Source organism: Pseudonaja textilis, chromosome 11 (genome assembly GCF_049901715.1).
Source record: "Pseudonaja textilis isolate UNSWEBS1 chromosome 11, rPseTex1.2, whole genome shotgun sequence".
NCBI classification, from domain to species: domain Eukaryota; kingdom Metazoa; phylum Chordata; class Lepidosauria; order Squamata; family Elapidae; genus Pseudonaja; species Pseudonaja textilis.
Genome location: NC_142000.1, coordinates 12523663 through 12551557, shown reverse-complemented (window position 1 = coordinate 12551557; position 27895 = coordinate 12523663). Strand labels below are relative to the sequence as shown.

Genomic DNA, 27895 nt, shown 5'->3' with positions numbered 1-27895 from the left:
AAACAAACCCACACACAACCATTGGATGGGATATTGTTTTGGCAGGCCAGCCAGGTTATTAAAAAGACCCTGAAACACATTTTTACATGCATAAGATGAAGAATGATTAAAATACACATTTCTTCACTTTTGCGTCCTCAAGGAATGATTTAGTTCAATCTGGTTTGCTAATAGGGTTTCCTACAGAAGTGCCATAAATGGAGAAATACTGAATCACCCACCATGGAAGAACGGATCACAAAAATGCCAGAACTGGGAGAAATGGCACCACTGACCTATTTGGACATGGACACAGCAATAAGAACTTTTATAACAGTCTGGAAACTTTCTGGATGTTTTGGTGGAAATGGGGAGGGGAAAAGTGAAATGATGAGTTCTGAAAAAGGACTGAATAACAGGCAGAAGGAATTTTGTAATATAGAAGAGGGTGGAAGTACAATTGCGTTTGTGGGAAGCAAGATTGGAAGTTGCTTTAGCTTTTCTGATTTTTGTTTCTTTACTTATCTTTCTTTCCTTTTTTAAAAATTTTTTGCTTGGCTTCTCAACTTTCTTTTTCATGTGTGTGTGTGTGTATGTGTGTGTGTGTGTTATGTATGTTCATACTTTATGCATCTTTGGAGTCAGTCTTTCCAACCTCCCCAATAATTGGCAATGTTTTTTTTAAAAAAAAACCTTTCTGAAATAAAGAGAAAGTAAGATGAAGATTTTCATGACGTTCAGTGGTTTATTGAAGGTTCCATCGCCACTCGCTCTCTTAAGGGTGAGGCCGATGGATCACCAGGGAACTGGGCGACCCAACCAATCCAAAAAGGTCCCGTTGTCCTCTTCACAAAGCTTGGACAGCACAGCCATGATGCCTTGAGTGCTCTCTTCCACACTGATTTCCGGCTACCACAAAAAACAAACAAACAGATCTCACGAGGTTTAAAGAAACAGTCTTGCCCTCCCATAAATAGATCAGCAGAATAAGTTCAACCCTAACAGAGATGGATTTGTATTAAACGGGCCAATATCATTTTGGCTTATAAAGGTATGTGAGGCCAGTCCATTAGAAGGATGACAATGATGATGATCCAAAACAGCATGAAAATCCCTACATTTGGGTTAAATTAGGCTAACCACGCATGAATATTCCTTGCAAATGCACGTCGCGAATAAACAAAATTAGTCATAATATTTGCAAAGCGGAACTCTTATTCGAGGGGTCCTTGGTGCTTTCTGGGCTTGGTTGTTTTCTTGCAGACGTTTCATTACACAAACTAGGTACCATCATCAGTGCTAGGGAAAATCATCCCTAGCACTGATGATGTTGCCTAGTTGGGTAATGAAACGTCTGCAAGAAAACAACTTAGAGCACCACCAACTTTCAACCCTGAGCTACAAACATTTGCTTTTATTGGTTTCCCATGTCAAAAAATACTTACAATTGGGTTGCGAGCAGTGCTAACTGAACCAGGATAGATGGCGACACTCATAATCCCATCGGCTGAATATTGAAGAGACTGGCATTTCGTGAGTATGTTTAGAGCAGCCTGCATGGATTAAAAAAAAAAAAAGAACTATGATTGGAAAATGCATTGAAGAGAAAAAGGAAGAATATGGTGAAAATAAATAGCGTACAATAGGAGATTATTTGTGAAATGTTACGTGAGGGCCTGGAAAGCCAGATCAGCAATGAACTAAAACATTCCTTGAGGACACAAAAGGGAAGAAATATCTATCGTCATTATTTTGCAATCTCATGCAAATGAAAATATGTATCAGGTTCTGTTTAATAACTGTTGTGGCTCGCCGGCAGCTGATGGAGCTGGCAGCAGAGTTGGACAATAGTAAGGAGGTTGGGGAGGAACCTGGGCCGGGTCTGGAGGCTGAGGAAGACCCAGAAGAGGGCTCTGCATCAGAGGAAGAGATGGGGCCAGGGTAGTCTGGCAGTCAGCAGCTGCCTTCGGGTTCGGACAGCAGTGAGGCGGGGAGCTTATGGAACCGGTTCCCAGCCTCTGCATGCGCAGGACTACCAGAAGACCAGAACAATTGAGAAAGCAGGGTCGACTCAGGAGTAAGGCCACACCTTGGAGAAGACTGGCCCCTCCCATAGGACATAAAAGAAGAGCAAACGGGATGTGAGCTTTGGCAGGAAGCAATTAGTTCATCTGCTCGCTTCAAGCTTTGAAAAGTTCTGTTCACTCTGTGTCAAGTTTGGCCTTGCCCTGCGTCTGCCAATTAGTTCTCTGGCCGCATTCCAAGTGCAATAAGGTGGGTGTTTATAAACATTTCCCTGAAAAACTGTTTGTGATGCCTGGCCGGCTGTGAATGAACGTAATTCACAGCTGTGGCAATAAAAGAGGTTTTGCTGGGGATTAAAATTGTGTTTTATGCTTTCTAAGGAAGCCTAGGTCATTCTCAAAAATAAATGAAATCTCTTTTTCAAAGAACCTTCCCCTTCCACCCTTGAATTGGAACAAAATTGTTTTGAAGAATCACTCCAGAGTGCCAGGGAGCCCTTTCATAGAAGACTTCTCCATCAATATTTGGAAACTGCTTGTAGACCAGCAAAGATAGTGACAACGAAGCATCACTGCTGACCCAGAGCTGGTACAGCAAATAGTGGCCATAAAAGCTCTACAGACAGTGAGGTGAGCGGTATATAAATTTAACAAATAAATCAAACAGTGTTGCGTCTCAGGACTTGATGAGAAATGTGGGATTAGGGACACACAAGCATGGACAATTGCCAATAATGGAAAATATTTGTAGCTCAGGACTGAAATGAGGGGTCCTTGATGCCCTCTGAGCTTGCTTGTTTTCTTGCCGACGTTTCATTACCTAACTACATAACATCATCAGTGCTAGTAAGGAGTGCTGTTTGCTGTCAGTTTATATTCTGGTGCCTCATGTCTGTGTGGGTTGTGGAGGGGGTCTTAGAGGCATTTTGGTTGGGCTGTTTGCTGCTGGCTCTTTGGCAGTTTCCTGATTGGGGTAGTGCTTACTTGATTGTTGGTCTGAAGTTGGCCTTGGAGTTAATCTATGCTGATCTGAGTGGTTACTGGTAGAGAAGTGCTTGGATCTTTCGTGCCCTGTTTGGGCTGGGTGATAGTCTCTTTTGTTGTTAATGTGCATATGTGTCTGTTGATGGCTGAGTAGTCAGTGCAGGGCTTCTAGAAATTCCCTGGCATTTTTGGACTTGGCCTGGTCTAGGATTGTTGCATTTTCCCAATGGACAGATGCATTCATGGTGGAAAAAGGAATTTCCATTGTCTGCAGGCAAGTCTACATAGACAACTCATTAGGTACCTTACTGCAGCGGTATCCAATTATCTGACATTGGACCCAATAAGCCATCAATTCAATTGAGCCCGTGCTGCTGGACATGTTAATAATAGCTGCTTTACTGCAACTCAGCCCTTGACCTGGGCTTCTCTGGGCTGCTTTCTTCAGCAGGGGTAGGAAGGCCTGATAAGAGACAAGAAAAGAGAAAATGAGCCGCAGTTCGGCCGAGGAGAAGGAACCACACAATGACATGGGGAAGGCCTTCTGTCTCCTTTGCAAAAAGGGACTTTCGTTGAGTCATCCAGGAAATTGTTGGGTTCCAATGCTGCCTAAAAAGAAGCATCTACCTTTAATGTTTCAACCTGCTCCCAAACTGGCTTGCAATTTCAACTTCGTTGTTTTGACCACTACAGTATTACTTTGCTGCCTAGTTATACGAAATTCACTGGCTCAATCTTTTTTTCTTGAATTAAAGCAGTCTTCCTTGCTTTAAAAGAAGTTTTGTTCGGAAACCCACCTGACTCATTTGCAGGGTTCCAATAGTATTGACAGAGTAAATACTCATCATATCCTTGGCATTTTCTGTTTGCAGATCACTGAAGGTCCAAATGCCGGCATTGTTGTATAGGATGGTCAGGCCACCTTCTCCAACGCATTTCTGCACTTCTTTCTGAGCTGCTCGGATGCTTTCAAGGTTAGTAACATCTAAGATAAAAAACAAGGTTATGGCAATATGAGCAACATGGAGTTTCAGAACTGCAAGAGAAGCGTTTCCTGAAACCACATATCTTTGTGTTTCTTCTGCAACTAAACATGTTCTGGAACAGCAGCGTGAGAGCGTCATCCCCAGCAGCTGAGGGCATGGACAATACAAAAGCACATGACTAAAAGCAAGAACTCTTACGATCACACAATCTGATCTAGTCACTCTACTCTGAACTTACTCTCACCTAAGGCTAAACTCATTTTATCTATTTGTCTAGCCTAGTGCATAAACTCACAACTGACACTGTTTTTACAACATTCAAACCCCAACCCAGTGGTGGAATTCAAAAAGTTTTATCATCGGTTTGTGGGGCGTGGCTTGGTGGGCGCACTTTGCACACGTGCGCACACTTTGCGTGCGCGCACGTGCCAAACGCACTTTTTGTGCAGGCACAGAGGCATTCCAACTCACCTCCTGCAACCCTGCGCTCTCCCAGTTGCTTCAGCAAGTGCCACATAGCCCTCTGCTGTCCCGCGCAAAGCAGCTGCGCTTCAAAAGCAGGAAGTAAAGATGAATATGGAAGCCCAGGCAGGCAGGTGGGCCCAACAGCAGAGCGGCGGAGAGAATTGCTTCCGTCTCCGCTGCTCATCGCCGCTACCAACTCAGCAGAACAAGGCCAAACTGGTGGATTACTGCCACTACCCCAACCCAACAATGGAGTCAATTGCATAAAGATAGGTGGCTATAGAAACCAAATAAATAACTAAAACGTAAAGGTCTTTCTGAGCTCTGTGAAAGAATATATACTTTGCCTGTTGAAATCATACAGAGCTGCCTATTAGAGCTGCCAAGAGATTCAGTTTATGGACTCTCAGAAAAGTTTGGAATCAGCCCTGGGAGCCGAAGTCCACATATCTTAAAGATGCTAATTTTGAAAAACATTGGTACCATGTTTCCCCCAAAATACAACCTACTCAGAACGTAAGCCCTAGCTTGATTTTTACACGTACAACCAATATAAGCCCTACCCCCAAAATAAGCCCTAATTAAAATCCTGCCCACTGTAGGGTAGATGGGTAAAAATTAAGCTAGAGTGGGGATTGTGGGGTGGAGCTGCCCTACTACTTATCTTTGGATAGTTGCAGCCAGGTGTTGCCCACCTTGGCCCATTTCTTCTGCGGGCTTTTCTGAAGGCCTCTCTAGCCAATAACAGAGCTCCAGATTGATCCAAATCCTTCCTTTCACCCATTTCCTCCACCTTATGACTATAACTTTGTTGCTTGTATCCTAACAATTTTTATTGACTGTTTCCCAGTATGATTTGATTGCTTATTGCACCCTATGACTATCATTAAGTGTTGTACCTGATGGTTCTGGACTCTTGATGAATGTATTTTTTCATTTATGTACACTGAGAGCATTTGCACCAAGACAAATTCCTTGTGTGTCCAATCACACTTGGCCAAAAAAGAATTCTATTCTATTCTATTCTATTCTATTCTATTCTATTCTATTCTATTCTATTCTATTCTATTCTATTCTATTCTATATGTGTGATGAATTCAACATCAAAGCTGACAAGTCTTTCTTCAGACGGAACACTCTGGAACAACTAATACTTACCAAGATATCTAGTTGTTCAAAATGTTCTCTGGAGAAAGCTGTTCTAACATGTGGAGGCATTTATGTTCAATTCTTTTCTCTCTGGGAAACTTATTCATGTGAACCCAATGTTACATTTTTGGTTAACTTCAAGAATAACTTTGGTTACTTTGGGCATTCCTGTAGTATCAAATTTGCTCCATTTTCACATGGCCCTTGAAACTTACCTAATTGCAACATCACCAGATTCGGATGTTTGCAAGCCAACTCTCTCAGCTCCTGGAGGGAAAAAAAAGATCATAGTTTTTCTGTGAATTAAAACTCTCAGACAATGATGTGAGGACCACATCCAAAGGAAGAGCAAGCAGGAAAGGTCATTAGATCTTCATGGTCATTGAGCATGCACCATCTCTGACTGAACAAAACAAAACTTGAGAAATCACACAAAGGCTTAATACAACCTGGGATGATACTCCATTCAACTTAACCCAACCATGTATTGTTCCCCACAAAATCTTCCATGCTCTACTGCTGATTTAAAGCTTTTAAAGTGGAAACGTATATGTGTGGACAGTCTGTCCAGCAAGTGCCATGGCTGAAGGCTAAGTGAGCTGATTAATGGAGGAAGGCATTTGGTTAATTTTCTGGGTTCAATAGAGGTGTAAATGGTGAATGGCTTAGCAACAAGTTCGCGCCTCTTTGGATACACTGAGCATGTCTGGAATTCTGGAGTCTTATCTTGTAGAATAGCTGCAAATGTTTATCTGGACAATTAGGGCCAGAATAGTCCATTAGTGGGAAGCAAATCAATCTACTCACATTTATTTTGTAGGAATATGAAGCAGAGAATGTATGGGGTGCTAGCAAGAATGGCTTGTGGAGATAAAAAAAAACGATATAGAGAGGTGCCATGAATTTTGTTGATATGAATTCGATTTAATTATATCTTCTATTCACTGTTTCTCCTCTTGCACTATGCCTTAATTTATCACTTTCCCCTGCTTATTCTATTCCTCTGCATTGAATGGCATTGCTTTTGGGGAAAAACATCTCTTGGGTTGAATATAAGAAAAACAAAGTATGCTATAGAGCAGGGGTCTCCAACCTTGGCAACTTTAAGCCGGGCGGACTTCAACTCCCAGAATTCCCCAGCCAGCTGGCTGGGGAATTCTGGGAGTTGAAGTCCGCCCGGCTTAAAGTTGCCAAGGTTGGAGACCCCTGCTATAGAGAAAAAGGGGTGCTTTTTGTTGAATATAAGAATAAAAGAAAGTATGCAGTACTAAAGAGAAAAACATAAATATACAGTCAAAGAGAATGTATAGTAAATAAAGTCAATAGAATTTAAGCAAAAGGAAAAAAAGAACTCTATACTATTTAAATAGAACAAATGCAATCTGCACGGTACAGTTACACTGCTTCCTGCAAAGGGAAGAATATAATTGTCATGCACTATTTGTGTATGTGGGTCAGAATATTCCTATAGGGCTCAAAACACAACTTTGACGTTCAGCCTCAGTTCAACTTCTTAACTAATTACTACCTCATCCTCTGTTAACTGAGTCTTACCTTGGTTTCTTCTCCTTCCAGGTCAAGGGTTGTAGCAAAGACCCATTTGGGTGGACATGGCAGCTCCAGAAACCTCTTCACCAGACCCAGACCGATCCCCCGGTCGGATCCAGTCACCAGGGCACTGAAAACACAGAAATCCATAGATTTTGCCATCTCTTCAAGGACCTGTAGCTTCTGCTTCCAACTTGCTCAAATGTTTGTTTCAAATTTCTTTTCACTATGGGAGATAACAATATAACGAATGGGTAACACCCATCTTTAGGCTTTCTGAGAAATTTTTATTTCTTATTAAATTTGTTTGCTGCCAACTCTCAGCAAATCTAGCGGGCTCCCACAACTAATTTAGTTATCATGGAAACCAGAAGGAAGATGCATCCATAGCTGTAATATATTTCATAGAACACAACTTAGAAATAGGGAGAAATTTCCTGACAGTGAGAACAATTAACCAGTGCAACAGGCTGCCTTCAAAAGTTGTGGGTCCTCCAACACCGGAAGTTTTAAAGAAGAGGCTTGTCTGAGATTACATAAGTTTGTCTACAAAGAGCATTTTGGAGAATATGGCAACTCCACAATCTCCCTTTTCTTCTCCCTCTCTTTCTCTCTTCTTTTTTTGGTAAGATACTGTACGGAGATACAAATAATTGTTTCTGCATGTATGTGTCTTGAAAAAATACATTCTAAAAAACAGCGCTTCTGCCTTGAGATATTGGGTTATCTTTATTTCACACATTGACATTGTCTATGTGATCCTAAATATCTTTTTGTAACACTTGTAAAGTCAGGCTTTCCAACCTCCCAACCCAAAATCGTTGTCATTGATCCTACATAGTACCATTTTTTTTTCTTTTACAAAATGTGTTTAATAATGCATGCAAATGTTTGAGATCTTGTGAATCAAAGAAAACAACAAGACTAGGACTTTCCTGAGAGAAAGTAGCTTATTAAAGCACCATCATCTCTTAGTGCATTTTATGCCAATGACATCAGGATAAGAGTGGTAGATCACCAGGGAATTCGATGACCCAACCAATCCAGAAAGGTCCCGTTGTCCTCTGAAAGTATGGTTAGTACTGTCATGATGCCTTGTGTGCTATCTTCCACGCTCAAAAACGGATATCATAAGGTTTAAAGAACCAGTCCTGCCCAGCCCAGATTCTTCACCTAAGCCAATCAGCCAAGCACAGTTGGACCTCTTGACTATAAATTGTCAACTCTAATAAAGATGTATTTGTGTTATACCAGCCGTTGCCATTTTAGCTTATAAAGCTATATGTCCAATACATCATGTACAGTTAGTCCTCAAATTACCAACTGTTCAAAGTTACAACGGCAATGGAAAAAACTAACTCAATCCTGACACCTGTGACTGTCGCTAAGAACTGCTTTGTTTAGCAATGTAGATTGTTCGAATTGTACAATTGAGGACTATCTGTAATGCCTGTACTTGAACTAAATTTGAATAAATTAAGTGAACGATGGGTGAGCAGTCCTTGCAAAGGGGAGATACCAAGTCAATGAAGTTGCTTCTAATATTGTAAACAGGAATTCTTGTGATTTGTTTAATAATGAGGGTCTTCCCCCACCTTCCTCGCTTATGGTTCAAAAGCAAATGGGCCAACCTCCCCTTGAGTCTTAAATATGAGAATGAAAAAGTCCTTCTAATTTCTGATATAAGCACATGCTTTCCTACAGAAATTTCTTCCCCATGCAAATAGGAATCATCACCAATAGGTCAAACAGGAAGGGATTATAGAGGGGAATTGAGGCTAAGACACCGAGCTTGTCAATCAGAAAGGTCGAATCCCCAGCGCTGCGTAATGGAGTGAGTTCCTGTTACTTGACTCAGCTTCTGCCAGCCTAGCAATTTGAAAGCATGTAAAAATGCAAGTAGAAAAATAGGGACCCCTTTGGTAGGAAGGTAACAGCGTTCCGTGCGCCTCAAGCACTTAGTCATGCCGTCCACATGACCACTGAGACATCTTCGGACAGCGCTGGCTCTTCAGCTTTGTAACGGAGAGGAGCACTGCCCCCTAGAGCCAGAGATGACTAGCATGTATGAGCTTTACCTTTAGATTTTCTTCTAAGAAGAAATTGAAATGAAGTTTTCTTGGGGTGCATTGTTCTGTTACATCCTGTTGCAATTTCCATTCTGTATTCTTTTTGCACCCAATCCTTTAATTCAATGTATGGCAATGATCCTCAGCTGCTATCCATGGTCTGCAGACTCCTAGGATGGGGGCGCACAATGTCATCGCAGAGAGTCCATGAAGACTTGTGGAAATGTTATGATTTAAATCTTGAGTTAAGACTTGGGGGGTTTGTGGTGACAAATGGTATTTAAAGAGGGTCCGTGCTGAAGAAAAGGTTAAGAACCACTGATCTATAGCATAACTTTTGCAGAAGTATTCAATATATCTCTTTTTTGCACAGCATATTAAATAAAATACAAAAACATTTAGAGACTCATTCTTCTTCTTGTGCCATATCTGTCATCAGACATTGGCAATCAAATGTAAGAATTGAAACATATGGTGATCACCAGCCTAAATACCATGAATTATGAAATAGAAAAAAAGGGGATAAATTTGTTAGAAAGTTTGTCTACAAAGAGATTTGGGGACTCATTCACCTCCCTTTCATCTAAATAACCATTAGCTAAATATCCATGGAGGTTCTCAGTCATCCAGGTCATGGATGTCCCAAAGGTGCTTTTTCAAGAGGCAACTGGACTTTCTGGTTTTTCTTTAGAGACGTTTCACTTCTCATCCAAGAAGCTTCTTCAGCTTTCAAAGAAAAACCAGAAAGTCCAGGTGCCTCTTAAAAAGCACATTTGGGACAAATAATTGGGAAGCATTATTGTTAATTAACAACATCTCCCAATTTTCCTCCCTCTCTCTTACTATCTTTATTTTTAGTACAATATTGAATATACAAGGAGTCGTTGTGTCTATGACTACATGTTGAAAGGATATGAAATGCTTCTCACCTGAAATGCTTCTCACCTGAGATACAGGGCCCTGTGTATTTCACGCATTGACATTGCATATTTATTTATTTATTGAATTTATATTGCCGCCTACTCGCCCATATGCATTTTGTAACATTTGAGGAGTCCGTCTTCCCAACCTCCCAACCTAAAATAGTCTTCGTTGGTCCTACATAGAATATAGAATCATAGAGTTGGAAGGAACCTCGGACATCTTCTAGTCTAACCTCAAACAGGAGACCCTATATCATTTCAGACAAATGGTTGTTCAATATCTTTTTGAAAGCCTCCAGTGATGAAGCACCCAGAACTTCTGGATGAAAGCTGTTCCATTGGTGAGTTGCTCTCAACATTAGGAAATTTCTCCTTAGTTCTAGGTTGCTTCTCTCCTTGGTTAGTTTCCATCCTTTGTTTCTTGTCTTGCCTTTTGGTGCTTTGGAAAATAGTTTGATCCCCTTGCCTTTGTAGGAGCCCCTCAAATATTGGAACAGTGTTATCATGTCCCCACCAGTCCTTCTTTTCATTAGACTAGATATATTCAATTCTTGCAACTGTTTTTCATAGGTTTTAGCCTCCACCCCACTTTGTTGCTCTTCTCTGCACTCTTTCCAGAGCTTCAACATCTTTTTTATATTGTAGTACCCAGAACTGGATTTAGTATTCCAAGTGTGGTCTTACTAAGGCTTTGTAAAGTAGTACTAGAACTTCACATGATCTTGATTCTCTCCCCGTTAATGCAAACATTGGTTTCTTTTGGCTGCTGTCACACACTGTTGCCTCATATTTAATCGATTGTCCATTAGGACTCCAAGATCCCCCTTGTAGTTACTAGCATTAAGCCACATTTCACCTAGTCTATACAGTTGGGTTTTTTTTTTACCTAGGTGTAAAATCTTACTTTTATCTACATTGAATTTCATTTTGTTAGGCGCGCTTACTTTTTTCTTTACAAAATGTTCTTCATAATATAGTGGTTCCTTGGTACTCAACTCATCAAATTTGGTACCCATTGCATTTTGACATGAAAATGTTGTCTTGGTCATCATTGTTTGTTTCGTGCTCAAAGCACAAGTTAGAACTTGTTGGTGTCGGCTGCCATGTGACATTATTCCTTATGGGAAACGTTTGCTTGATACTCATTGTTTCTGATACTCATTTCACTTCCCAAAACCGATTAATGATGAGTACTGAGGTACCACTTTATATGCAGATGTTTGAAATTTGTGAAAGAAAGAACAAGACCAGGACTTTAATGACAGAAAGCAGTTTATTGAAGGGCCCATCACCTCTCAGAGTATTATGAGCCAATGACATAAGGGTGAGACTGTTGGATCACCACGGAACACAACGACCTAACCAATCCAGAAAGGTCCCATTATCCTTCTCGGAAAGCATGGATAGGACAGTCACGATGCCTTGTGTGCTCTCTTCCACAGTGATTTCCGGCTGCCACAAAGAAAGATCTCATAAGGTTTAAAGAACCCAGAATTCTCACTTAAGCAGATCAGCAGAATCTAATTGGACTTCTTGATCATAAATATTCAACTCTAGCATAGAGAATGATTTGTATTAAACTGGTCAATCAAATGTTGATTGATTACCTTTACAAAGGTATATCAATGCAGCCTCTGTGATCAAGTGATGATTTAATGTATTCCATAAATCCCTAAATTTGAGTTAATAGAACAAATTAAATGAAACCAGTACAAGCATACTTTGCAAGCCAAAGGATTTGTTTCTAATAATTTAAAGCAGAACACACATGACTTGTGTTACCACATGAATGTTCAGCATACTGCATGCCAAGATGTTTTCCAGAACAGATTTTTTCAAGCTGGCAAATTATCTTTTCCCAATTTTCAATAAACCATCTCTTAGAAATCTGTCACAGAACCTGCGAAACCTGCCTTAGATCTTAAGCAGAAACAGAACTGTTTTTTTCCCTTTGATATATTTTTGTCCTTCTTCCTTTTTCTGTTTTCTTTTTCGCATCTATTTTTCTTTTTTTAGGCTGTGATTATTTTTTTTTTTGCATATGTAATATTTCATAAAAACATACTGTAGGGCATATAATTTAAAATATTCATCCAGAGTATATGCACATACACCAGGGTCCATGGATAAATGCATTATTTCTTTTCATCGTTTAAAAGACTTACGTAGGGGTTGTGAGTTGTATTTACCAAGCCAGGATGGATGGCTACTGCCAGAATCCCACTCTTTGAATACTCAAGTGACTGGCACTTAGTGAGCATGTTTAAAGCAGCCTGCGTAAGCAAAAAGAAAAAAAACACAACTATAAGGGAAGAAGTTCCTTGGATGAGAAGCCCAACGTATTCAAAGAAAAATCGGAAAGTGCAGCTGACTCTTGAAAAAAAGCACCTTTGACCAGGATGACTGAGACCAGGATAAAGAAAATGCATGCTTTGAAGTAGGAAATGGGAGATGAAAATGAAAACAAATCCCTTGGCTACACTGAGCTACACGGTTAGCCTCATCCAGGGCTGGAAAGGAGGAGGCAACACACCACAACTGGACTACTAAACAGTTCTGTCACCACACAAAGGAGGAGTGGAGAGAAGGAAGCCCACCATATGGATAGTTCTGGTAGCAAAGAAATAAATATCTCATTGATTATATTGCATTGAGTGGCATGATGGCCAAGTGGATAAAATGTTTGCCTCCCACTTGGAAGGTTGAGAGTTCAATCCCAGGTAATGGGAAATGTTTCTCTCCCAGAGCGCAAAAAAAATATAAATTGCTGTGAACTTCACACGGTGTCAGAAAGGGCATCGCTATTCAATCACCCCAATCCCAAATTAAGGGAATACAAGGTCATAAAAGGAGAATTTGTTGATTATATTATATTATATTGTCTGAGACAGGCACCTAGCTGTTCACGGGCATCACTACAGGTTGAATGTTGAGGACTAGAAGGCTGGTTCCTGCACCTTCAATCCCAGCTAAGTTCATCCAATTCCCCCATATTGGTTTTTCTGGACTGCTGATCGTATCTGTATGTGGGATCATTGTGTGTGTGTGTTTGTGTGTGTGTGTGTGTGTTTTGCAAACCATCTCAACAACAAAAATCAGGAGTTTCATCAAAGCCTGTTGAGCTGTTTATCTGGCTTTTTAAAACAAAGCCATCTAAATGACTAGTGTTTGAACAAAGGGTTTTCTCAGCTTAGCATACTTTATATCCCAGACATTCCCACTTTTTAATCTGATTTTTGTTTTTACAATGAATGAAAACAGTAATCGTTTCTGAAAAACAAGCGGATCTAGGCAATTCCATCTTTTCTTAATTTCAGTCCTGACAGTAGACATCCATCTGTTTCTTCTGTAAATGAAATCATTTTGAAACGAAGCCCATTTAAATTTGGTTATAGGTTTGGTGTGTGTGTGTGTGTGTGTGTGTGTGTGTGTGCAAGACTGCAAGAGAGCACTTGCACTCTGCACTAGCTGAAAAACCTATGCCACATGGTTTGCAGAAGAACAAAATTGAGCTGTATGAACATGTCCCTATTTTTTTGTCTTTCCAAATCTCAACAGTAGACAATAAATTACTCTTTAAGGGACAAGCATGTAGCAATAGCACTTAGACTTATCTACCGCTTCACAGTGCTTTACAGCCCTCTCTAAGCGGTTTACAGAGTCAGCCTCTTGCCCCCAACAATCTGGGTCCTCATTTTACCCACCTCGGAAGGATGGAAGGCTGAGTCAACCTTAAGCCTGGTGGGATTTGAACTGCCAAATTGCAGGCGGCCTGCAGTGCCGCAGTCTAACCACTGTACCACCATGGCTCATGTAGGGACAAACCCAGCAATGACTGAAAACGGAAGTTCCAACTATGTGCAGGCAAATCCAGACAGACATCACATTAGGTACCTTACTGCAACGGTATGAAACTACTTGTACTTTGTCCCAAATAAGCATAACCTCCATTGAGCCAAGGGCACTGGAAATATTGATAATAGCCGCTTTGCTGGTGCTCAGTCCTGGCCTTGGACTTTTCTGTGCTGCCTTCTTCAACAGGGGTAGAAAGGCCTTGAAGAGAAAAAGAGGAAAAGAGAGAAAGGAATGAAGTTAGGTCTGTGCATCAGGTAGCCAGAGGGACTTCTATCAACTGAAGCTGATTTCCAAGGGAATCCTCACAAAGTGTTCTGACCCAAGCCTTGTTCAAATTAAACAAGCACAAATTGTGTATAAAAGCAAATCTTTTTTAATGCAGCACTGGGAATTCTTTGCATTCCCAGCCAAGAGTCATTTAAACCTAATTGTCCGAGATAAAAGCAAGTCCTTTCAAGATTGTAAAAGGATGCCAAGAACAGAAGCTTAATTACTGATAAATATCAAATGACGGAAGTTTCAAAAACAAACCAGAGTTCGCAGGACTTCAGCGAGGACTCAGAGTCTAAAGAACTTCTTTGCTTCCTGCAAAGAGCACATCCCCGAGGGCTGGTTTTTATCCCTTATAGGAGGGGCAATCACCTTCCAGCCTTACTCCTGAGTCGCCCCTTCTGCTTCAGCTGCTCTCGACTTCTAGCAGCTCTGCACACACGCACACCGGGAACAGGCTCCCCTGGGTCCTCTGCTTCACTGCTGCCAGACTCCAAAGGCTCCAAAGGCAGCACCCCACTCTCCAATAGTCCTGGCTCCATCCCTGCATCGGATGCAGGACCCTTGTCCAAGTAACCCCTAACTTGACAATAATTCTCTATGAGCTATTTTAGCAATTTCTTCTGACCCAAATCAGAAGTGAATTATTTTAGAGTTTTAGACAACACTGCCTAAAATCTATGTGGGTGATAACATCAAAAGGATGATCTTATATTATGGTGATTCCATTTCGATGAACCCTTAGAAGTTTTCTGTAATTGCTTTGTTGCCATATACTTCCATGACCTTCCTGACAAAGGGGTGGTGGGAAGCTAGTCAATAGTTGTGAGGATTGCTTGGGTGAATCAGTAGCCTCTTGAAGAAGGGATGCACAACCTCCCTTCACCATTATTAATATCAAGGTCACATGGAAACAGAATTAGCTCTGTAGGTATAGCTCAAGTCCATTCCTGCTGGAGCTTATCTTGCATAGAACTGTATCCATTTCCCCAGAGTTCAAGGATCTCAACAATCCCAGATGACCTTGTAAAAAGTTGTCGTGATATGCCTCATGTGATGACCTGGGGCGTGACACAAAAATAATACAGTCACACAAGTAGAATAAATTCCCTTTAATGCTTCCAACTTGGGCCTCAATGTCCAATTATCCTCGACTTGATATCAAATGCTTCCAAAAACAATCTACGAAGAGAGTAAATGCAGTCCAAACCAAAAGTAAAAATAATTCAAAATAAAAAACCCAACACAAACCACACTGGAGTCATTAACATGGCAGGCCAGGATGATAAATTGCAGACTTCCACAAGATAACGCAGCAACCACAGTTGGGAAGATGTCAAAACCCAGATAAGCATCGACCAAGGTAAAGGGCACTTTGCTTCCAGCAAAGAGCTATTTAAAATGCCCCACTTATATCTTGTTCTCCTAGCTGCAACTAACGAAAGGGATCAGGGCCTTTTCCTCTCCCGCAAGACATGTTGCTCCCTTCTCCGTTCCTCCCTGTGTGCTCTAGGATAAAGAGGGGATGTGCCTGGGTCTTCCTCTGAATGCCCAACCAGACTGTGCTCTTCCCCCATTTCTTCCACAGCCACCGGAGCCACACTCCCACTCCCTGTCAGTTGCTCAATCTCCCCCTCAGAATTGGACTCCAACAAGGGCATGACACCTAAGGATTGTGTCAAGGATTATGGGTGATTCTTACCACAAAGTGATCCAGAAGTTATTCTGACTAATCAGGTAGGTCAAGGATGTTTCTCCTTCTACTCATTTCTACTCATTTTGAGCATTATCATTCTGCTTTATTTATTCTGAGTTATTTTTTTTTTAGTTTTGTGTTAAATAATATATTAGAGATATTCAACCTTGGCAGCTTTAACACTTGTGGACTTCAACACCCAGAATTTCCCAGCCAGCTATGCTGGCAGTTGAAGTCCTTAAGTCTTAAAGTTGTCAAGGCTGGGCATCCCTGTAATATAAGGTACTCGGCTCAAATGTGGTTTCAAAAAAAATAATAATTAAAGAATAAACAAACCTGACTCATTTGCAGTGGTCCAATGGTGTTGACTGAATATATAGTCTGCATATCCTTGGCATTCTCATTTTCTAGATTTTCAAAGAACCAACGGCCAGCATTGTTGATAAGGAGGGTCAGCCCATCATCTCCAACACACTTTTCCACTTCTTTTAAAACTGCCTGGATGCTCTCAAGAATAGTGACATCTGAGGAATGATTAGAGTTTTTCAACATGTACTACACAAAATGCCTTTCAAAGTTGTTCATCAGACATTTGATGGAAGTTCAGAAGATCCCTACAACTAAATAGCTCTTTTGAGTGGCACTTTGACAGATTCCAGGTTCAAACTGTTGAAAATATTGACTTCAATTTATGTTTATATTAGCAATGAGTGCAAAAAGTCAATGCCTGGAACAAGTAGCTGAAGATCACCAATAAAGTGGCACTGTGCTAAACATTAGACTCAGAGTGGGGCTGAAATTAAATAATAAAGGGATTAGTTCTTTACTGTCATCCTGTGATCGTCCAAATACAGTAAATATAATCTGCTAATTCAGAAACCACATAACTGGAGGTCTTGCAACATACTAGTGAAATCCAAGCAAACCACAGTCAACTTTACCAGAGGTCTTGCTGATTCTGTTACTTCCAACAATGGCTTTTAGCTGAATCTCTCTTTGTTCTCTTCTATAGAACAAAATTTGTCCAACTTACCTTTGACTCTTGAAACTTACCTAGTTGTAATAACACCAAGTTTGGATTTCTGCACACCAACTCTTTTACCTCCTGGAGAAGGGTAAGAAACAAAAAAAATTGTCTCAGAATTAAAATTTATTTTTATAGATCAAAAGCAGGCAATGAATTGAATCCAGTTCCAAAGAGGGCAATATCAAAATGAACAGTAAATTAAAAAAAGTTATGTCAATATATTTATTTATTTGAAAGACTAGTAAGGATATCCATCTTATAGACCAAAGCTCTGGGCACCTCTCCAAAACAGCAATAAAAACATAAAGAGGCAATAAAAGCATTGAAAACTCCCAGTGTCTCCAAACACTTTTGCATGTAGCAATGTCTAGATTGACCAGGGTCATGCTAACTCAAGGCCATCCAGAAGGCTAGGCAGGTAGGGTCTTACTGGATCTTGGGCAATGTGTGTTCCACAGGGCAGGTGCTGCTATAACTTCCTAAATCCTGCCTGGTGACATTTAAGGGGACAGGCCTGGAGCACACTCACCATACCCAAACTGGTAGGATAGGAAAGTACCTTCAGGGATAGGTAGGTTTATAATAAAGCTAGTCAGAGCTTTAAAGGTGATAACCAACTCCTTGAATGGCAGCCACAATGAAACTGGAAGATGGTGTGGCTCATGAAGAGCTGCGTAATACCAGCAAACTGTAAATATCCAGAACTTCACACATCAATACAGTTGTAAGAGGTAGATGGTTTTCAGGGACAGCCCCATGTACTGCGTGTTACAGTTATCCAATCAGGAGGTCACCAAGTTGTGAAGTTGTGTATCTTTATATTACACTAGTATAAACACGGAGATGCGGTGGCTCAGTGACTAAGACGCTGAGCTTGTCGATTAGAAAGATCGGCAGTTCAGCCATTCGAATCCCTAGCACCGCGTAACGGAGTGAGCTCCCGTTACTTGTCCCAGCTTCTGCCAACCTAGCAGTTTGAAAGCATGTTAAAAATGCAAGTAGAAAAATAGGGACCCCTTTGGTGGGAAGGGAACAGCGTTCCGTGCGCCTTTGGCATTTAGTCATGCCGGCCACATGACCACGGAGACGTCTTCGGACAGCGCTGGATCTTCTTCAGCTTTGTAACTGAGAGGAGCACCGGCCCCTAGAATCGGGAACGACTATCATGTATGTGTGAGGGGAACCTTTACCTTTACCCTATAAATGTGTACTTATTGATTAGGCAAAACAAACCACAACAGAAGCAAAAAGAAGAGAGAAAATAATACATTTACGTACATAAAATAAACTTTACACTGACTAGAACAAAAGCTGAAGCGAAAATGATTATTTTTAAAAAAATGAAATTTGGCCTTAGAAAGGCTAAATAAACAAAAAAAAAGAAAAGAAATAAGAAAAAAATTTTTTAGGAAAAAGCATCCCTAAGTCCCTCTCCATCCTTATCCTTTTTCTCCCCCCCCAACTTCCACCATTTAATATTTTCATACTCTGCTCTGGACATCTGCAGCTATGGCTCACTTCTATATGGATCCTTCAGATTATTTTATAAACAGTTTCTCTTTTTCTTCAAACCCCCCACCCCCACCCCACCCCCACATTCTTAACATGCCTTGCTGTGCATCCCCATCAAGTAACGTTGGGAGGAATTAGCAGATTGCTTGGACTCAGTTGTGTTTTACACAAAATAGTCAGACTAAAATAAACCGCGGGCTACAGTGAACTGTTAACTCAACTGCTCTTCCGTTTCCCAAGTCTCATCTTCTCCCATCCTGCACCCGGAAGCCCAAGTTGATATACACTTCTTCTCCCTCAACAACCCTTGGGGGGCATGTGGGCTGAGAGATACTCAGGAAGCGGCAAATCACCTAGGAGCTTTATGGCCAACTGGGAAGGGGTACCAAGGTCATCCCGCCCTAGGTCCAACATCTTAACCATTGTACCCCGCCATCCTGTTCCATTAAGTGATTCCTTACCTTGGTTTCTTCTCCTTCCAGATCAAGAGTTGTAGCAAAGATCCATTTGGGTGGAGAAGGCAGCTCCAGAAACCTCTTCACCAGACCCAGACCGATCCCTCGATCGGATCCAGTCACCAGAACGCTGAAAACGCAGAAGTCCATTGCTCCGGGAGCTGCAGTTTCGGCTTCTAACCTGGATTTGTTCCAAATGCTTCTTCTCATTGTACAAAGGGCATTTATAAGGAAAAGGCAACACCTACTTAAGACTTTTTAATAAACTTCATCTACACATTGGGCATGCACTCTAATCCTATTTCATGTGAAGATACCAGTTTGGTAGGAATATGGCCAGGGGGCTTGGGAAAGGGTGAGGTCTTGTCTCCAACAGTTGGAGGCTAACACTTTTTTTTTTAGCCCTGATTTGTTTCCTTGTGCATATTTATACATCTTGAATACATGACGCTGGGAAGCTGACGCAAATAAAATAGTAAAAACGAATATCCAAATAATTGCAACAAAAAGTCAGAAACAACAAAACCAGTTAAAAATGGTAAACAAAAGGCACTGGAAAGTGCAATTCAAATTTTAAAAGACAAAATAGCCATTTCTCAGGCTTTGTATGCCTCCAACAGGTTCAAACCATTCCCAAAAATCTTTTGGGGTTTTATAAACCATCTTCTCTCTCTCCCTCCCTCCCTCCCTCCCTCCCCCCCCCTCTCTCTCTCACACACACACACCTAGAATCTTGTATAATGGAAAAAATGTCTAGGCAAAGAAAATAAAATGAACATAAAGATTACATTGAGACAATTTTCCAAGCAAGGCTAAACCTCAAGAGTTAAAATTTTCTCTTGATGGCATTTATATCTATCTTACTATATGCCTCCTATAGACAGCTAAAGTTGTCTGGATTGAGCCGCACCGAAATTAAAATATGGAATAAATCAAATAAGCAAATAAACACCTGAGGCCCAGAGCTCAAAAGAGACAGCATAAAAGAAAATGAGGCATTTAAATGGAGTCGCCTCCAACTTATGCAAAATGTGTCCAGTAATTGCACTCATAATTAGTTTCCCTATTCAATGTCTGCCTAAACACAAAAGCTCTGGATGTTATATGCTATTCATAAGGAGCAAACGTAATCCAAAAAATTTAAGTGTCTTCAAAATGTCCTAAAGCAAAACCTGAAATGAAACTTAAAGGCCATAAGCAAGTAATAAGAAGGTGTTAAATTTGCTTGCTTCTATTCAGATAATCATCTAGAATACAAAGGAATTTAAAATGTTGGTACTTAGTTTGAATATCTTAAATATTCACAGGAGAAATAAACTGCTGATCTACTAAGATTATCAAAATCAACTTTTTTCCCCTGCACTGTGATAGCAATTGAATTCTGAAGACCATGAATATTGGAAGTATAACTCCATGTTTTGCAATAAACACAGAGGTGTTCAGGGCTATCCAGGACACTCAAGTCTGTATTTGTTTCAGCATCACTGTTCCATGTTTAAATCTGGCACTTTTTTGCTCCTAATGTGTCTCTTTGATTTGCCTCAGCAATGTTTACTCATTAGTGTAAACATCTTCATGCATTAAAAAAAATCTAGATGAAAATATCAATGGCTAAATTTAAAGATTTGAAGGGATCAAGTAATAAATATCAGAGATATAGAGGGAAATAACATTAAACAATAGGCGTGCGACATAGCTCTCTTGGTACTTCATACACTGACACTACATTAGCGATCCTAAATATATATTTTGCGACATCTGTGGAATCAGTCTTCCCAGCCTCCAAACCCAGAACAGTCTTCATAGGTCCTTCATGATTGCATTATTTTTTCTTTATAAAATATTTGTATAATATATGCAGTAGTTTGAAATTTTCTGAAAGAGAGGAAACAACAAGACAAGGACTTTCACGACAGGAAGTAATTTATTGAAGGCCCCATCACCTCTCAGTGAATTATGAACCAATGACATAAGAGTGAGACCGATGGATCACCAGGGAACACAACGACCCAACCAATCCAGAAAGGTCCCGTTGTCCTCCTCAGAAAGTTTGGACAGCACAGTCACGATGCCTTGTGTGCTCTCTTCCACGCTGATTTCCGGCTGCCACAAAGTTAGTTAGTTAGTTTACTTTATTGTCATTGCACCTCGTACAATAAAATCAAACACCACCTTCAGTGCACATCATGACCATGACCATGAAAATAAACACAAACACACATCCTTCACCCTTCACACATTGAACCGAAAACTCGTGACACCACACCAACACTGCACTATACAGCAGAATTCAAAAGAGCTGCTGCCCTGGGATAGAAGCTGTTTTTCAGCCTATTTGTCCTTGTTTTTATTATTCTGTACCATCTGCCAGATGATAATAGTTCAGAAAAAGAGTTCCCAGGATGAGATGGACTTTTGAGAATGTTTTGAACGTTCTTAAGGCAGTGGGAGTTATAAGGCTCTTCCAAAAAGGGGAGAGGGCAACCAATGATCTTCTGGGCAATGACATTAACCCTCTGGAGTGCTGTCCTATCTGCCACTGTGCAATTGGCAAACCATACAGAGGTGCAGTATGTTAAAATGCTTTCTGTGGCGCAGCGGTAGAAGGTCACCAGCAGTTTTTCATTCAGTTGTTGTTATGAAGGATCTCATAAGGTTTAAAGAATCAGCTGCACCCAGCCCACAATCCTCACCTAAGCAGATCAGCAAAATCCAGTTGGGCTTCTTGACCATAAATCGTTCTGGTTTAAAAAGATGTATGAAACACAGCCCTTGTGATGGGTGATGATGCAAAGCATCATTTAAATCCCTAAATTTGGGTTAATTAAATCATATTAACTATGGATGAGCAGGCCTTACAAATGTAAATACGGAATCAATAAAGCTGCTTCTAATATTTCTAATATGGAATTCTTGTGATTTAATATGCGAATCTTTTCCCTAACTTCCTCCATTATGATTTCTCGAATGAATGAGTCAACCCTGCCTTAAAAGGGTTTATGAGAGGGACAGTGTGTTGGCCATTTCAGATATAACATGCTTTCCTGCAGACATAGTGCTCTGCAAATAGAAAGAATCAGAAGTAGCTCTAACTACAAGAGATTTAAAGAGGAGAAGGTGAGATTTAATATTCCTTCTAAGAGGAAATGGAAATGATGGAAGAGAAGGGGTTGGCTACGTTATTACCATTCTGCCATTTCTTTACTCCTAATTCAAAGCTTTAATTCAATTTTTACCATTAAAAACTTCAGGGACTCAGCATTATCCATATATCTTTGTGTGTGGGCATAGATAACTGGATAGGCATTAATGTGTTATATCTCTTCCAAGGAGGACAAACTTACAGTTGGGTTGGGAGATGTTTCAACTGAGCCAGGATGGATGGAGATGCTCATAATCCCATTGGCTGCGTACTCAAGAGACTGGCACTTGGTGAGCATGTTCAAAGCAGCCTGCATGGGTGAAAACAAGGGAAGAAAGTACTGAAGAGAAGAAGGGGGAAAAGGATTAAGAAAAACGGTGATTAACAAGATATTGTGCATTAACCATCATGCAGAGCTGGAAAGGTATAGGAGGCATAGGTACCAGAATTGAACTAAATAATTTCTTTAGAACACAAACAGTTCTTCATCGTTAATGTGTTCTTCTGGCTGGCAAGGACATTTTTATCTCCATTATTACATTTTCTGGAAACAAGCATTTCAGCCATCTTTGGTTTGGAAATTTCTACTGACTGAATGCTAGAAGGAATTTATCAGCCCTTGGAATTCCTTTTCAAGTCTTCAGCCTGCCCCAATACAGATGAGACGTCATCTAGCTTGGGACATCCAGTTTGGGAATATCCAACTTGCTCAAACCACGTGTGGCAACTTTAAAGGACGCTAAGTTTGCATATTCCATTTTCTAATCGTATTTAGAAATTACATACTAATTAATTTTCAGCTATTAGACATCTTTGGAGCAACCAAACTAAAAACACTGTGTTTACTTTCAATCCTTAATGAAAGAAAAATTTTAATTGCAACCTTTAAATTTTTTTAAAAAATAAACAGAATGTATTGATTATAACTTTGATTTTAAAAAGCTATAAATGGACTAAGGGTCTAGATAAATTTAAAACAAGAGTTTGGAATTGCTATGAAGTATCTTTCCTGTGGAAAAGTACTTTTGTTTTGAATTTAAACAATAAGATTGTTGTCAAAAAGATGTTATGGAAGAGGAACATATTTTATTAAACAAGACAGAGACTGTGTTCAAAGTGGATTTATAAATCAAAAGCTACAAGTAAGGACATAGAAAAAGATGTTACACTGAAACCTACAAAAGAAATTGGCTGGTATTTTAATAATTAAAATGGAAATATGCAAACAATAAACCCAGTTCCACATAGAAAATGCATTAAATACCTTACTACAGCGATATGCAATTGATGGTCCTACATTCCAATAAGCAACAAGTTCCATTGATCCTGCATTGCTGGATATATTGATAAGGGCTGCCTTGGAGCTGCTCAGCCCTTGACGTGGACTTCTCCGGGCTGCCTTCTTCAGTAGGGGTAGGAAGGCCTTGTCGAGAGAAGAAAAGAGAGAAGGAGCTGCAGTCATGCCTAGGGAAAGGAACTGTGCAACGGCAGGGAAAGGTCTTCTGATATCTTCTGCAAGAGGACCTTCATAGAGTCATCCAGGCCTGACCTGGATGGTCTATTGCTGGTCTAATGCTCTTTGGTGGTCTTAAAGGTAGGTCCACACCTCCATTTGATGCAGTCTAGAAGGGGAGATGATGAGACAATGTACATCCCAGAGGGCAGGTCTACAATTCAAAGTTTGCCTGAGACCCAAATAATCCATTTGTTCTGTAATTGCCTTCCTATCCCATTTTCTTCAACTTTTCTGAGAAAGGAGAGGTACGGTAGCAATAACGGTTGGACTTATATGCCACTTCATAAGCACTTTACAGAGTCAGCATATTGCCACCAACTCATTTTACTGATCTTGGAAGGATGGAAGGTTGAATCAACCTTGAGCCGATCAGGATCGAACTCCTAGCTGTGGGCAGAGTTAGCCTGTGACACTGCATTCTAAGCACTGCACCACCACTGCTCTTGGAAGAGATGGACGATGGGAACATAACCGTCAAAGGTCTGTGGGTCAAGAGATGGCTTCTTCAAGAATGGGTTGCTTTAGTGCCTCTTTCAAGCACAAGAGCATTTATCTCCTTTTAATTCAGCGCATACCAAGCCCTGTATTCTCTCTGGAATTATGAATTAGACATATGCAGATTTGGTGCACCTCAGGTGGCATTCCAAGTTGCCATTACTGTACCATCCCCTGTAAAGATTCTCTGTAGACATTGTTGAACCCTGAGGAAATGTGTGGGGTTTTTTTTTAGCACAAATGAGTCACAACAATCTGAGGTGTTATCTCCTGGGCCGGCATACCTGCAAAGGAAACAGCTGCACATTTCTCAATGTTCCACCCTGCTCCCAAATCAGTGCACAATTTTCTTTCTTTATTTTCAGGATTAAAGTATTCCCTTGTACTCCTGAAATGCTGAGTTGAACTGTCTGGTCTTTTTTTGTTAACAAAGGAGTTTCCTTGCGTTGAGAGGTGTTGTGACCATAAACAAACCTGACTTATTTGCAGTGGACCAATGGTATTAACAGAGTAAACTCTCATCATATCCTTGGCATTTTCTGTTTCCGTATCACTGTACACCCAAATGCCAGCACTGTTGATTAGGAGGGTCAGCCCAGCTTCTCCAACATACTTTTCCGCTCTCTTCAGAGCTGACTGGATGCTCTCGAGATTAGTGACATCTGAAGAAAAAGAACATTGTTTGAACATCAACAATGCGCTATTTCAGAATTACTACATAGGGAGCTTCTTGAATGTTTAGAAGATCTACGTGTCCATCCATGCAACAACCTACCTTCTGGAATAGCATTCAGTCAGAGCATGGCCTCCATTACGGACATTAATGTATAAATAGCAATTCTAAAGAATATTGTCCAGAAATAATGTTATGATTCCTATAAAATGGGGTCTAAAATCATAAGAGCCCCATTCTTTGTTGAATCAGAAACAAGCTGTGAGACAGGCTGCCTTTGCACATTACACTCCATTATGTCTTTATAGTCAAAACCTACTGAATTAAGCTCCTTTGACTGAAGTTCCTGCAACATTCTTGGTTAAAATAATACATAAAGACATACAGAATGTCTCACAGAGGTTTTTTTGTAAATCAACCTTCAATATACTGTAATACTTTCTTGCTCAAATAAACCAGGGCTGTTCCATTGGGATTGCAAATGATTTTCTTCCTGTTTGTTCAACAGATTGTTGCAACTCTGATATGAGGACCTTAACATAATCTTCAAAGAATGTAATTCTGGTAAGACAACAACATTAGCCAACCTCAAAAGAATCTCTAGTGAATCCAGCCATTAAATGGGCTTGCTAAATTTTCCAGAAATACTATTTAGATGACGCTCTGGGCATTTGTAAAGTACAAAATTAGCCCCGTTTGCACTTGACATACAAAACTTACCTAATTGCAATACCACCAGATTTGGATGCTTGCATAACAACTCCTTCAGCTCCTGGAAGAGAAAAGATTCATATTTTTTCCTCATAAACTCAGAGTTATGGTCAAGAAATAGGCAATTGCTTCAGTCCTCAAAGAGAACAATAGCAAAAGGAAACCAGGAAAGAAATGACATTTATCATCCATTCAACGGCAGGTGTTCATTGTTATTAAATCAATAAAACACCAGTTAACAAACTGCATTATGGCTTAATGCAACATGTGAAGCCAGTCAGTATGACACAACCCAGCAGGTTCAATATCTTAACCATGATTTGTCCCCTAATCCTATGTTGATTCTTACCTTGCTTTTCTCCCCTTCCATATCACGGCTTGTGGCAAAGACCCATTTGGGTGGACGGGGCAACTCCAGAAATCTCTTCACCAGACCCAGACCGACCCCCCGATTGGATCCTGTCACCAAAACACTGAAAACAGAGAAGTCAGCTACCTGCGCCATTTCGTCAGAATCTGCAGCTTCAGCTTCCAACATGCTTGAAAGTTTAGTTCAAATGTCTCTTCTCATTGCAGGAGGCAATAATAGGACCCATGCCACACCCACACCAACATTGCTTGCTCTAACAAAAGGACCGATCAAAACAATAAGGTGGGTGCGTGGAGATATACCACCTTATAAAGCATTTAGAAATACTTTCTAATCAAGGAAGAGACCTAATTAGCAGGAAAAAATTAAGTTTGGCTGCTGAGTAAGAAGCCTACAAAGCCAGATCCAAATAGTAATGATTTATGATGTTCACCAGCCTAAATACCTTCAGTTATGGAGCAAAGCATCAAAGAGTCAGAAAGCAGCAGCTTGTCTGCAGAGTTTTGGGGAATTTTCCAGATCCCTTTCATTTAACTGGCACAAGACTAATTTCCTCCCTTTTTATCTTCCTTTTTAATAAGATTTTTATATGGGTGTATAAGGATTTATTTATTTGTGTGCATGCATGTTAAAAGATTATATTTTAAAAATAATTTAAATGGGTAGACTGCGCTTCTGGTTTGAGCTATGGAGCTTGCATATGAAATTATAAAAAATATTTAATGACATTTGTGGAATCAGCCTTCATAACTATTGTGGTTTAATACAATCTGGAATCCTAGGCAGGAGGATGAACAACACTAAAGAAACAATATGGAAGTGCTGATCTTGATTCTTGGAGCTACAACCTTCAAATCCCAAAGATTCTTCATTGGTCCTTCATAGTTGCCTTATTTTTTTCTTTACGAAACGTTTTCAGTAAGCTATGCAGAAGTTTGAAATCTTGTGACAGAAAGAAAAGAACAAGACCAGAAGTTTTCATGCCTGCAATGATTTATTGGAGGCTTCATCACCTCTCAGGGTATTAAGTGCTGATGACATTATGGTGAGGCAGATCACCCCGGAAGTCGACAACTCAACCAATCAGAAAGGTCCCATTGTCATCTTCACAAAGGTTGGACCAGCACAGTCATGATGCCTTGAGTGCTCTCTTCCACACTGATTTCCGGCTGCCACAAAGAAGGATTTCATAAGATTTAAAAGGATCAATCCTACCCAGCCCAAAACATCATCTGAGCAGATGAGCAAAATGCAGTTGGATTTCTTGACCATAAACATTCCAACTCTAAAGCGAGAGGATTTGTGTTAAACTGGCCAATTTCATTTTGGCTTATAAAGGTGTAAGAATACAGTTTCTATAATCATGTGTGGACTCAATATAAATCTTTACATTTGTAAGGGGTCCTTGGTATTCTCTGAGCTTGGTTGTTTTCTTACGGATGTTTCATTGCCCAAACTAGGTGACACCATCAGTGCCGTTAGTTGAATAAATTAATAGAACCACGATTAATCATGCCTTGCAAAGGCAGGCACTGAGGCAATACATGTGTCAGAATCAGATATATACCTGAATTGTGCAATGCAGTGATCTTGTTCTGTTGTTTTCACTCAAACACTGTATCTTTCAAGAATTCTTGAGATTCTGCTCGCCAGCATATGCTTCAGATTCTATGTATTCTGCTTTATTAAATTTATTTGGTGCCCATCCCAACGCAAGGCAAGTCAGTATAGCAATAGCACTTAGACTTATATACCGCTTTATAGTGCTTCACAGCCCTCTCAAAGCGGTTTAGAGTCAGCCTCTTGCCCCCAACAATTCAAAGAAAAACCAGAAAGTGTTTGTAGCTATCTTATTATATGTATACCGTAAGTCACCCAGAGTTGGTCTGGAGTTCAACAGCACCAAGTCAAAATATGAAACCAATCACTGAAACAAAACAAACTTCTGAGACCCACAGCTCAACAGAGGGAGGTAATCCAAGAGAACACTGGGCATTTAAAGCAAGTTGCCTCAAAGTTATGCTTTGGTAATTGGCATTAATTCAT

The 27895-nt window shown here is 40.3% G+C and overlaps 3 protein-coding genes across 4 annotated transcripts; all 3 read right to left on the bottom strand.

Annotated features, from left to right (window-relative positions):
* Positions 1-704: 704 nt before the first annotated feature.
* On the bottom strand, positions 705-7792 carry LOC113453556 (uncharacterized). Its single transcript, XM_087940634.1, has 6 exons — positions 7142-7792; positions 5803-5854; positions 3785-3972; positions 3292-3450; positions 1425-1532; positions 705-888 (listed from the first exon to the last, which is right to left on the bottom strand). Exons 1-6 carry the CDS (start codon positions 7295-7297, stop codon positions 775-777), a joined length of 777 nt encoding a protein of 258 aa, XP_087796760.1. The 5' UTR covers positions 7298-7792; the 3' UTR covers positions 705-774.
* On the bottom strand, positions 7303-19603 carry LOC113448328 (uncharacterized). 2 transcript variants are annotated; one of them, XM_087940630.1, is made up of 6 exons: positions 18949-19603; positions 17002-17053; positions 16285-16472; positions 14022-14180; positions 12293-12400; positions 7303-7361 (listed from the first exon to the last, which is right to left on the bottom strand). In XM_087940630.1, exons 1-6 carry the CDS (start codon positions 19150-19152, stop codon positions 7359-7361), a joined length of 714 nt encoding a protein of 237 aa, XP_087796756.1. In that variant the 5' UTR covers positions 19153-19603; the 3' UTR covers positions 7303-7358. The 2 variants fall into 2 exon arrangements, with proteins under 2 accessions (XP_087796756.1, XP_026574763.2); XM_026718978.2 differs by lacking the exon at positions 7303-7361 and adding an exon at positions 11402-11579.
* Positions 19604-21732: 2129 nt separating this feature from the next.
* On the bottom strand, positions 21733-27863 carry LOC113448394 (uncharacterized). Its single transcript, XM_026719066.2, has 5 exons — positions 25829-27863; positions 25489-25540; positions 24570-24757; positions 23349-23507; positions 21733-22394 (listed from the first exon to the last, which is right to left on the bottom strand). Exons 1-5 carry the CDS (start codon positions 26015-26017, stop codon positions 22257-22259), a joined length of 726 nt encoding a protein of 241 aa, XP_026574851.2. The 5' UTR covers positions 26018-27863; the 3' UTR covers positions 21733-22256.
* Between the last annotated feature and the right edge of the window lie 32 nt (positions 27864-27895).

Coding starts and splice junctions, on each gene's coding strand:
- LOC113453556 (XM_087940634.1), bottom strand. CDS start 7,297: ATGGCAAAATCTATGGATTTCTGTGTTTTCAGTGCCCTGGTGACTGGA. Junction 1,533..3,291: donor TTGGATACCGCTGCAGTAAG/GTACCTAATGAG, acceptor TAATCCATGCAG/GCTGCTCTAAACATACTCAC. Junction 889..1,424: donor GCACTGCTCGCAACCCAATT/GTAAGTATTTTT, acceptor TTTTTGTGGTAG/CCGGAAATCAGTGTGGAAGA.
- LOC113448328 (XM_026718978.2), bottom strand. CDS start 19,152: ATGAGAAGAAGCATTTGGAACAAATCCAGGTTAGAAGCCGAAACTGCA. Junction 17,054..18,948: donor TGGAAGGAGAAGAAACCAAG/GTAAGGAATCAC, acceptor ACCCTTCTCCAG/GAGGTAAAAGAGTTGGTGTG. Junction 14,181..16,284: donor GACCACTGCAAATGAGTCAG/GTTTGTTTATTC, acceptor TTTCTCTTCAAG/GCCTTTCTACCCCTGTTGAA.
- LOC113448394 (XM_026719066.2), bottom strand. CDS start 26,017: ATGTTGGAAGCTGAAGCTGCAGATTCTGACGAAATGGCGCAGGTAGCT. Junction 24,758..25,488: donor TCTGGTGGTATTGCAATTAG/GTAAGTTTTGTA, acceptor CTTTTTCTTCAG/ATGTCACTAATCTCGAGAGC. Junction 22,395..23,348: donor TTGCATATCGCTGTAGTAAG/GTATTTAATGCA, acceptor TCACCCATGCAG/GCTGCTTTGAACATGCTCAC.